The sequence below is a fragment of the Triturus cristatus genome, chromosome 10 (assembly GCF_964204655.1).
Source record: "Triturus cristatus chromosome 10, aTriCri1.1, whole genome shotgun sequence".
Taxonomy (NCBI): Eukaryota; Metazoa; Chordata; class Amphibia; order Caudata; family Salamandridae; genus Triturus; species Triturus cristatus.
The window spans coordinates 557,211,173-557,223,527 of record NC_140593.1 but is presented as its reverse complement, the minus strand read 5'-3'; the positions used below and the strand labels follow the sequence as shown (position 1 = coordinate 557,223,527).

Here is a 12,355-nt window from a genome sequence, read left to right as displayed (position 1 = left end):
AAGCTTGTGCGCGTGCATTTTCTTTTGTTAGGGGATTGGCTTGTGCATGTATTTCACAAACCGAGCACGCAATAGGCCAAAGGCGGGCGCATTTCTCCGCCCATTGCCTATTGGGGTCTGTTACACGCACCTGCCGTCACGTGGTTTCAATTATCGTGCCCAGACACGGGCGTGATAATTGAAGCCACATGTCTCGCTGTGGCGTGCGCACCACTCCCGGCCTTCTTCTTTTTTGGATCCATTTCACGGGGAAGTAAGTAAATGAAAAACCACTGACATCTTGTTCTGTGTTGGAGTTGCATTAATATAGCTCTTATTACCCGCTATGAGGCACTGGAGAGCTCGCTGAATGGGTAGCATACTACAGCAAGGAGTGTGCTCGGAAAAAATGTTGGATGTGGCAATTGTTTTGGTGGTATGCGTGATGAGCAGTCTAATGCACTAATCGTGTCGCTATGGTAATGTAACTGTTACGTCTGTAGTGGAATGAAGTAGGGTGAAGAGAGTTTCACATGTTTGTTCTTGTGTACTATGGGATACCAGTTGTGGCACTTTTCCAAGTGTGGCTGCTGGAATAGCCTTTTGTTACATTTTGGAAACAATCTAAGAAGGACGCTTTCTTTAAAAATATTCGACCTTCGAGGAGCTGCGGGGAGTGAGTCCGTTTGAAACCGACCATCTGGAATTTTCACCTGGATGAGAGAATAGGTCTCATACTGTGCTTCAATGGCAGCAAAAATCAAGTGTTCGCAGACTGCTTGTACCTCTCCCGGCTCTCACAGATGGAGGAGACTGACATGGGTTCGACTGACCAGAATGGTTCAGCCCATGTTGAGGGCGTGTACCCTACCAATTTCACAATCGACGCAATATCTCACCTGGTCGATATCCTACCAGCTTGGGGAGTGCCCAAGGCAACGTTTTGGCATCAACCTTTGCGAAGGTACTTCCACGCGCCATGCCTCTGCTGCAGTGCAGAGCAAGCCCTCTGTCACGCAGCGCATGTGTTGAACTTGTGCCAGGTGCTGTCCCTTGCGGCACCGGGTGCCACAGAGCACACCACTTGGGGGGGGGAGAGGATGCCTTCGGTGAGGGCACTGCTCTAGTATTCTTAGTGGAAGGCCGCGGGCTCCTGTAACTTTAACAGTGGGATGCGCGCGTGTAACAGACGGGGGCAGTAGTGCGTACCCCCAATGACTGCAGTCCTCATGCAGCTACCAATGCGGGGCAGTTGTCTCCTGTTCTATACCTTGAGAGATGCTGTTAACCAACGCCCGGCTAACTCCAGGGCCTTGGCGTTGAGGACCATAATGGATGCCGGTGCTGTCCAAATTAAGTAAAAGACAAATTATGCAGCACATTTTGTGGTACTATTATTTAATTACTGTCATTTTAAAAATGATTAACACTGTTTGGATGCAGGTTTCACCTCATTAGTACCAGTATACCATCCAGATGCAGTAATAATAAACAGAAAGGTGACCAATCAACCTTTGCGAAGGTACTTCCACTGCACAACAAAACGTGTTGCTGCATATTTGGTAACTTTTGCAGATTATGCAGCAGATAGTGGCTTATATGGCAAATGCGGTAAATTACTTTGTATATGCGGAAAACGCAGCAGCTGCGTATTCACATAATTCCTGTGGCCATTCTTGTATTTGTATCTTTCACTTCTGTGTTAGTGAGAGTATGGCATAGTTTGTTCTAAATCTCGCTAGAAACTCTATTTCTTTCTATTGCCCTGCATTGACAGTTCAGACCGAACCGTCGCATTATTAAAGTTTGAGCGATTGGTGTTGCATTATTTAGCAATGCCAATAGCTCAAACTTTAATAATGTCAGCCCTATTGCATTGCAAATGCTTGTTATTTATTGGTGTGGTCAGCAGTCATTAACACTTTTGCTTGCGCCCACCACAGCATTCAACAGGGGATGATGGGACTGCTCACACTGGCCATTGGATCTTTCTGATCACACATGCACATCTTTCTAACAACCATTTGCAATGCAAAAGGTCTCACATTTGCTACAAGCAAGGCTGGCAGTAAAAGAACCGCAATTACTTGCCAGCCTTGCTTTTCGTAATCAGCGACTATGAGTACAAAGTGTGTGTTTATGCACCACTTGTAGGTTTAAAAAATATATAAATCAAAGGCATTGTCATTTACAACGCCAATATCTCAAAATATAATAAATGCAAGACATATTGCTTTGCAAATGCTTGTTATATTATGGTGTTGACATTGGTGTAGCGTTTCTGCCATTAGTAAGGCCTTGTAGCTCAGTGGCCTTTCTGGGGTTGCCTCTGCATGAGATTCTTAGGTTTCTTCCTCACACCACAGTCCCAGCCTTCTTTGCTGATCTGGACAGAGTGTCCTGGTCCATTTCCTGTTTTGCAGCATTGTTCTGATGGTGTCAGATTGTGCTGTATGAGGGACTTCAATATGTTGTGCTGTGAAACATTAAATTGTGCCATCTGTTTAAAATAAATAATTCTTAGCAAATCTGCCAGAGGTATTCAATAATCCTTGTAAAGTTGAAAAAATATATATACATTTCAAGAAGTTGTAATCCTCAGGGTGTCCGGTGTAACTCGTAAGTAACTTTTTTCCTTGCTTTTCAAACGTTAGATGCTTGGTAGAAATAGAATGTAATGTATTTGTGATTTTCAGATCTTTTTCGTAGTTCTTTATAGATCTACTTTATCATTTCATTTGTGCTGGGTTTAAACTGCAAAGTCCCCTAGTAACACAGGTATACAGAAAGACTAAATTCTGCTCTTTTTCTCAGGTATTGGATCCCAATATGGACCTTCGAACTGTGAAACACTTAATTTGGAAGAGTGGAGGTGATCTTACTCTTCATTATAGGCAGAAATCAACATGAAAAGACTGAAAAGACTCAGATGGTTGTTGTTTTCTTTGATCTTAATGTACTGGTTCAGAGAGTAGTACTGTAGGCGCTCTCTGGCCCTTTGAGGTTATCAAGACTTCCAGCGAGTGATTTGGTATGGGCAGAACTTGTACATTGAACTGAAGTGACTGTGACACCTGTAACATTGGAGGAGAAGAAAGGATCTGCCAAGATGAGGATGATGCGTTGGAGTGGCTCATGTTCGTAAGATTTACGGGAAGTCAACCTGTGCCCGTCATTATCTTTACAATGTATGTCCTCCTTATGTATATCCATAACAGATTTTAATCATCTTTATGCGTGATATGAAACACTCTTTTGCCCATAGTTACTGTTAAGTCGATTTCCAAGCATGCACGCTCTTTTTAAGTACATTCCATCGTTAATGTATTCTGACCCTATTTTAACAGGTTTCTTTTCCCACAGGAAAAAACAGCACATGCTTACATTCGAAACTAGTATATTCTGCACAACCTGAATCCACTTTTAACTCTGAAATAAGTATAGATTACCAGATTTGTTTTATTTCATAATCTCAAACATGCTATTGCAGCAAGAGTGATCTGCATCATTAGGATCAACTTTATGTAGCAGGGTGAATGGTGATGCTGTGCATCATAATTGAACAAGATATCTGTAAAACATTTTAGATAGCTGGAAAATCTAGTTCAAGTCCTGCATACTCTCTCAATGACATTTAAAAAGTCTTTCTGTGAAGAAGACAGGCAGCTGTTCTCTTATATATGGTATCTTTTTACCATTATACCTACTCCCAATTAATTTAAGAATTCCCTACTGTTTGTTCATTATAAAAATAGCAAAGCAAATAAATATAATATTTAGAATATGAAAATGAGTATTGATTTTGTTACTAAAGCTAGATACAGATCTTTTTTCATTCTGCGATCTTCCCAATCAGTCATATACTTGAATGTCTACTAAACCTATCAGACTTCACAATTCCGCCTTTCCAGGGTCTTTAATTGCCATTCTAACCCAAAAACCAGTTTCTGAAATGTGGCAGTATATTGTATCAGCATTCCAAATGTTTAGAAATATAGGTACATTTTATTATATAGCTTACACTTTATTAGGAGCAGGTACGCTTCTTTATCCCATCTATCCCAGCCATATTTAAATTGAAACCACTGGAAATTAAAGACTGGGCAAGGTAAAAGAGAAGGTATATTTTTTATCTTAGATTGATGGTGGGCAGAGATAGATTCCATAAATTCTTTGTTACTTTAACATTTTGTGGTGTTGGCTTTCCATGATTGTATAATTTTGATACGTCATACTAATTTGTTTCCAGGTTCACATTTTTGTTCAGCATCATACATTTTTGTCTCTGAAGTACTAAATATTATTAATTGTAATTGTTTTAATACAAACTTTCCTGTTACTTTTAATCATGTCTGATTCAATATTTGTTCTTATAAGCATATGTCCTTCCTAGTAGTCTATTCCAAACCTTTTTCTTGTCTCATTTTCATGGTTTAAAATGTGATGACATTTCGCCACAACCAATCCCACCACTCCCTGCCCCCTTTAATAGATTAAAGTCTGGTAGAATGGAACAAACCTGTCTGCAATGCCAAGAGATCTGTATTGAATGGATGTATATAATAAAATTATTTGTTTAAAGTATTTCTAATGTTTAAGCATGTTTATTATATTCCTAACGTGTCAAAAAAAAACACAATTTTTGCAGATTAGACTGAGAACTGGACACTGTATAAGAACTGCTGTGCCAAGATAGATGTACCTAATACCTTAATACTGTTAACCCTGCATAGATTCCATTTTTAAGTCTGATTATAATGTCTTCAGCAAAATAATCTGTACTTAACAGAACCAGTATGTTTGAACCAGTGCTCATGTGCATTTTTAAAATACTTCTAGTCAAAGCAAAAATCGCCTGTAAACTACTTTGTGTGTATGTGAAACAGTAAGCAATCTATGGAGCAGCCCTACAACACTTCGAGAACAGTATCAACATCTACAACTCACAAGTCAACTCCCAAAATGGAACTTCTAAAAATTCATCATTGTCAAATCCTCAGCAATGGAATAATCCTTCTGGCACCACTCCAGCAACCAGACCTGACTTCTGAAAAGTACCTCAAACAACCCAATGTGACCGATTTCAGATGACTGCTCAAGACATTGAAGTGTTTAAGAATTCAAACTGTTTTCCTATCTTTGAGTTGAACGTCAGTCAGTGAAAACAGCTTATCTCCCTTCCACTTTTCAGAGTTCTCAACATCACAGGTATATTTTGCTCTTCAGATCTAGGGAATTATAAACCACAACAAAAAGTCCCTAGGAAGGAATGAATGAAAAAAGCAATCAATAAGGACCCAATCAGTGCTTATTTTTAAAGACTTGTCCAGCCAGACAGTGGTCATAAATTTAACTGATACAGTAATGAAGCAAAATTATCAAAGAAATTCTCATTGTAGGACACAAGCCTGTGTCCCGTACAAATAATAGGGAGAGGAACAGAAACAACAAAAAGGTTCAGGCAAAAAACGTTTGTTGCAAATGGCAGGAATAGAGAGTGAACAAACAAACATTACATGGGACACCCTTATGTATCATACTTAGTATTGCTAAGAACATATAGGGTGTTTACAAGTGTCGACGGCGTTTCGATCCTACAAACGAAATATTAGGATCATCATCAGGACAACATTGATTATGCCTGTACAGTTAAACCTGAATAGCCTTAAAAAATAGGAGGGAAGAAGAGAGAGAAAAGCAAGATAACAGTTAGAAAGTAATAATTCAATAAACATGATTAAAAAGGGGGTTAAAAAGTCTGATCAAACACAATACTGTACGTCATCTTATATCAAGGAGCAAAGAGTGATGAAGAAACGAATAAGAAGGCAAAGAAAGGGGGCAGATATACTCACACAATAGTGAATGTACACGGTGTCAAGAATCTTACGAGGTGTATTTGGGATCAGTTTCCAAAATAACCATGCAGACCAGTGAGAAGGTAAATTCCAGACAGCTAAGTACAGAATTAAGTGGCGTTAGGAAGAAGAAGGTAATCATAAGACCTTAATCAATGTTCGAGAAATCAGAGGTATACTGTGCATAGTGACAACCAGGTAATTCGACCGTCGATGCAGACAATATATGTAGCAAAACAAAATTGTTAGGACAGAAGGCTGTCCGGTAAGTATACATGCCAAGGGGAGGGAGTGCGAAGGACTAAGGTTTAAGAATAACCTTGTGACAGAGAAGCTGTAATGAAGAATTTATCAGGACGTGCGGCGGATAAGGAGTGACTAACCCGAATATATAAGATGAACCAATTGTGAGGACAAGCGGTGATAGAAGGATGGCGAGAACCAAGTAGGGACGGATCATGAGCGGGTAAGTAAGACTAACCGCAGGAGGCGGTGCCAATGTGGAGTGCTCTGTGTGCAAATAGAAGGTAAGATTAGGTGTAGTTCGAACAAGGGGGGACAAGGAAGGTAGAACGACAGGGGAGAGTAAACTCACCGTAACGTGAGTGAGAATAAGTACGTAACGGGAATTGGAGGCGGTTGGAGCCGTAAATAAGAGGAATCGTCAGGAGGACTTGGAGTAACATGTGGGTACACTGTGGAGAGAAGAAGGGAATTAAAAGCCAAGACAAGAAGTAGCGCCAGCAGAGTGGGGTAGGGAGAACGGGAGGGCTCACCGGGGTGGTAGAGTAATGCACAGGTCCGTCAGTGCGTGGTGCGCGATCCGTAGTAGCGGCAAGAGCCGCGACTGTAGGGATAGCCTGATTGCCGGATCGTCAGGAGGGCTGGAGTTTGTCCACGGAATTGCGCCATGAGGAGAAAAGGGGATTAGGGGCCATCGGCAAGGAGTAGTGTCATCAGAATAGAAACGGGAGGGCGGGAAGGCTCACCGGTAAGATAGAAGATTCGTTACTATTCGTCAATGCGGAGAACGAGGTCCGGTGATACGGCTGCTGCCATGGGTGGAAGAACAGGACTGTGTTAAGGGCAGGGAAAGGCCGCTGGTTGGTCGCCCGAGCAGGGGCGTAAAAAGGGAGAAAGGACAAGATGGAAAGAAGGTTGCCATCTTGGAAAGGGCTGAAGAAAAAGAAAACAGTGTTGTAATTGAGAAAATAATAGAGAAAAAAGGAAGTGTTACAGTGAGGCAAAATAGGAGAAAGAGTAGATGACAGGTTGGGTGATTGCGTACACGGTGACAATAAGGTGCTAGTTATAATTCCAAAGGAATTAGAGAAGGTAAAACGAAGTATTTGAAGTAGTTGCAAAAAGCCAGGAGGCAGTAGAAAACCAGACATGGAAACAATTGGACAGACTGGAGTTAAAAGAATTACCAGTAATTACTCATTGAATTGTACAATTGATTTCTTAGTCAATGGGGAGAACAGAGTTACAGATCAAATAGTTGTGGACCAGTTTTCATGTCTGTTCAATCACGAGTTGAAGCGATCTGTCTTCAAAATCCATTTTAGTTCCTCTCTGTTCAGTGTTTTCACGATATCACCTCCTCTTGGAGGCAATTTCACAGCAGAAATGACAGTCCTCCGAATTTCATCCTCGGAGTGTTTCTTTTCCAGGAAATGTTCAACCAATGGTGCTGTGAGGATTTTACATCTAATTCTACTGCGATGTTGAGAAATTCGAAGGCGGATCTTTTGCGTCGTCTGGCCAATGTAAATCTTTTTACAGGGACAGAAGATCGCATATATGACATTGATAGAATTACAATTGGTGAACATGTTTAATTCATTTCTGATGTTGCCAAAGACAAAAACTTTACACTCAATGGTCAATGCACATACTACACAGTTACCACATTTGGCATGACCTTTCAATGGTGGAAGAGACCAGATATCATTTAGGGTGTTGATGGTTGTCTTATTGGTAGTAGTGGGTAAGGCTGCACGAACCAAGTGGTCCTTAATATTTTAATTTTTCTTGAATGCGAACAAGGGACGTTCCAAGCGGAGATTACCAGCATTCAGAATTGGGCAATTATTAAGGATGCTTTTGCGTATGGAGTTAGACACTGTAGAAAAGGTGGTAACGCAAACCAATCTGTTGGTTTCAGACTTAGGTTTGGGTTCAAGGAGTGCTTCACGGGGACAGTACCAAGCACGTTTCATGGAGTTACGTACTAATCTCTTAGGATAGCCCCTTTTGCATAGTTTGGTGGAAAGTATTTTAGCTTCATGAAAGTAGTCCTCCTTTAAACAATAATTTCTGCGAATTCTCAGAAACTGCGAAAAAGGAAGGGAATCTCTCAAGGCACGTGGGTGACTGCTGTTGTAACTTAACAAGGTATTCCTTTCAGTGGGTTTACGAAAGAGACCGGTGACAAGATAGCCATCTATGTGCTTAATGGTAAGGCCAAGGAAAGGAATAGAGTCCCTTTGATGAGTCAGGGTAAATTTAAGGCCCCCACAATTGTTATTAAGCCAATGGAGGAACGGAGCGAGTAGATTTTCATTTGCCTGCCATATCATAAAGATATCATCAATGTATATTTTCCACTTATAGATACAGGATCAAAAAGGATTAGTAGTGGTCAGGATACAGTTCATTTCTAGTGCATCCATCTATAGAATAGCCAATTTGACTTGTTGGTAAAAAATGTCTTCAAACATGAAAAAATTCTCAGTAAGACAAACTTCTAATAGTTGCAATATGAAGTTTGTAGGGACTGTGTGGGGTCGAGGTCTTTGATCAAGGATGGTTTCCATCACAAGCAACGAATCTCTTTGCGGTATATTAGTATAAAGGGATTCTACATCCAAAGTGCAAAGAATGTTAAGTTTGGGGTCATATGGGTGGTGCTCAATCAGGTTAATCATAGACATACTGTCACGGATGTAACAGTCAGTAAGGGGAACAAAGTCCTTAATAAAATGATTAACATAATGGCCTAACGGCTCAAGAATAGAGCCACATCCAGAGACAATAGGTCGTCCAGGGGGTTTCTCAAGGTTTTTATGAATCTTACGGAGCGTATAGATTACTGGCATCCTGGGACTTTTGATATTAAGAAATTGGTATTCTAGTTTAGAGAGGAAACCTTGTTGTAGGCCTTCATCCGTGAACAGTCGAATGAGGGTCTGAAGTTCCTTAGTAGGGTTAGTATTTAATTTACAATAATGGTCAGTATTTGCCAATTGGCGATTAACCTCATCTTTATAGTCCTTTAACAAGATACATTGATGATATCTTTATGATATGGCAGGCAAATGAAAATCTACTCGCTCCGTTCTTCCATTGGCTTAATAACAATTGTGGGGGCCTTAAATTTACCCTGACTCATCAAAGGGACTCTATTCCTTTCCTTGGCCTTACCATTAAGCACATAGATGGCTATCTTGTCACCGGTCTCTTTCGTAAACCCACTGAAAGGAATACCTTGTTAAGTTACAACAGCAGTCACCCACGTGCCTTGAGAGATTCCCTTCCTTTATCGCAGTTTCTGAGAATTCGCAGAAATTGTTGTTTAAAGGAGGACTACTTTCATGAAGCTAAAATACTTTCCACCAAACTATCCAAAAGGGGCTATCCTAAGAGATTAGTACGTTACTCCATGAAACGTGCTTGGTACTGTCCCCGTGAAGCACTCCTTGAACCCAAACCTAAGTCTGAAACCAACAGATTGGTTTGCGTTACCACCTTTTCTACAGTGTCAAACTCCATACGCAAAAGCATCCTTAATAATTGGCCAATTCTGAATGCTGGTAATCTCCGCTTGGAACGTCCCTTGTTCGCATTCAAGAAAAATTAAAATATTAAGGACCACTTGGTTTGTGCAGCCTTACCCACTACTACCAATAAGACAACCATCAACACCCTAAATGATATCTGGTCTCTTCCACCATTGAAAGGTCATGCCAAATGTGGTAACTGTGTAGTATGTGCATTGACCATTGAGTGTAAAGTTTTTGTCTTTGGCAACATCAGAAATGAATTAAAAATGTTCACCAATTGTAATTCTATCAATGTCATATATGCGATCTTCTGTCCCTGTAATAAGATTTACATTGGCCAGACGACGCGAAAGATCCGCCTTCTAATTTCTCAACATCGCAGTAGAATTAGATGTAAAATCCTCACAGCACCATTGGTTGAACATTTCCTGGAAAAGAAACACTCCGAGGATGAAATTCGGTGGACTGTCATTTCTGCTGTGAAATTGCCTCCAAGAGGAGATGATATCGTGAAAACACTGAACAGAGAGGAACTAAAATGGATTTTGAAGACAGATAGCTTCAACTCTGGATTGAACAGACATGAGGACTGGTCCACAACTATTTGATCTGTAACTCTGTTCTCCCCATTGACTAAGAAATCAATTGTACAATTCAATGAGTAATTACTGGTAATGCTTTTAACTCCTGTCTGTCCAATTGTTTCCATGTCTGGTTTTCTACTGCCTCCTGGCTTTTTGCAACTACTCCAAAACTTCGTTTCACCTTCTCTAATTCCTTTGGAATTATAACTAGCACCTTATTGTCACCGTGTAAGCAATCACCCAACCTGTCATCTACTCTTTCTCCTATTTTCCCTCACTGTAACACTTCCTTTTTTTCTCTATTATTTTCTCAATTACAACACTGTTTTTTTTCTTCAGCACTTTCCAAGATGGCAACCTTCTTTTCATCTTGTCCTTTCTCCCTTTTTACGCCCCTGCTCGGGTCGACCAACCAGCGGCCTTTCCCTGCCCTTAACACAGTCCTGTTCTTCCACCCATGGCAGCAGCCGTATCACCGGACCTCTCTCTTCCCGCATTGACGGATAGTAACGAATCTTCTATCTTACCGGTGAGCCTTCCCGCCCTCCCGTTTCTATTCTGATGACACTACTCCTTGCCGGTGGCCCCTAATCCCCTTTTCTCCTCATGGCGCAATTCCGTGGACAAACTCCAGCCCTCCTGATGATCCGGCAATCAGGCTATCCCTACAGTCGCGGCTCTTGCCGCTACTACGGATCGCGCACCCCGCACTGACGGACCTGTGCATTACTCTACCACCCCGGTGAGCCCTCCCGTTCTCCCTACCCCACTCTGCTGGCGCTACTTCTTGTCTTGGCTTTTAATTCCCTTCTTCTCTCCACAGTGTACCCACATGTTACTCCAAGTCCTCCTGACGATTCCTCTTATTTACGGCTCCAACCGCCTCCAATTCCCGTTACGTACTTATTCTCACTCACGTTACGGTGAGTTTACTCTCCCCTGTCGTTCTACCTTCCTTGTCCCCCCCTTGTTCGAACTACACCTAATCTTTACCTTCTATTTGCACACAGAGCACTCCACATTGGCACCGCCTCCTGCGGTTAGTCTTACTTACCCGCTCATGATCCGTCACTACTTGGTTCTCGCCATCCTTCTAGCACCGCCTGTCCTCACAATTGGTTCATCTTATATATTCGGGTTAGTCACTCCTTATCCGCCGCATGTCCTGATAAATTCTTCATTACAGCTTCTCTGTCACAAGGTTATTCTTAAACCTTAGTCCTTCGCACTCCCTCCCCTTGGCATGTATACTTACCGGACAGCCTTCTGTCCTAACAATTTTGTTTTGCTACATATATTGTCTGCATCGACGGTTGAATTACCTGGTTGTCACTATGCACAGTATACCTCTGATTTCTCGGACATTGATTAAGGTCTTATGATGACCTTCTTCTTCCTAACGCCACTTAATTCTGTACTTAGCTGTCTGGAATTTACCTTCTCACTGGTCTGCATGGTTATTTTGGAAACTGATCCCAAATACACCTCGTAAGATTCTTGACACCGTGTACATTCACTATTGTGTGAGTATATCTGCCCCCCTTTCTTTGCCTTCTTATTCGTTTCTTCATCACTCTTTGCTCCTTGATATAAGATGACGTACAGTATTGTGTTTGATCAGACTTTTTAACCCCCTTTTTAATCATGTTTATTGAATTATTACTTTCTGTTATCTTGCTTTTCTCTCTTTTCTTCCCTCCTATTTGTTAAGGCTATTCAGGTTTAACTGTACAGGCATAATCAATGTTGTCCTGATGATGATCCTAATATTTCGTTTGTAGGATCGAAACGCCGTCGACACTTATAAACACCCTATATGTTCTTAGCAATACTAAGTATGATACATAAGGGTGTCCCATGTAATGTTTGTTTGTTCACTCTCTATTCCTGCCATTTGCAACAAACGTTTTTTGCCTGAACCTTTTTGTTGTTTCTGTTCCTCTCCCTATTATTTGTACGGGACACAGGCTTGTGTCCTACTTTGAGAATTTCTTTGATAATTTTGCTTCATTACTGTATCAGTAAAATTTATGACCACTGTCCGGCTGGACAAGTCTTTAAAAATAAGCACTGATTGGGTCCTTATTGATTGCTTTCTTCATTCATTCCTTCCTAGGGACTTTTTGTTGTTTATAATTACGTAATTCCC

General features: G+C 41.1%; 1 protein-coding gene across 2 annotated transcripts in view; it reads left to right on the top strand.

Annotated features, from left to right (window-relative positions):
- Positions 1-3,917, top strand: part of LOC146789720 (WD repeat-containing protein 48-like) — a 171,343-nt gene extending 167,426 nt beyond the window's left edge. For both annotated transcript variants that reach the window (XM_085630129.1, XM_085630128.1), the window contains exon 4: positions 2,794-3,917. In XM_085630129.1, the coding sequence (XP_085486255.1) occupies positions 2,794-2,889 (96 nt within the window). In that variant the 3' untranslated portion in view covers positions 2,890-3,917. The remainder of the gene's footprint in view (positions 1-2,793) is intronic.
- The last annotated feature ends 8,438 nt before the right edge of the window (positions 3,918-12,355 follow it).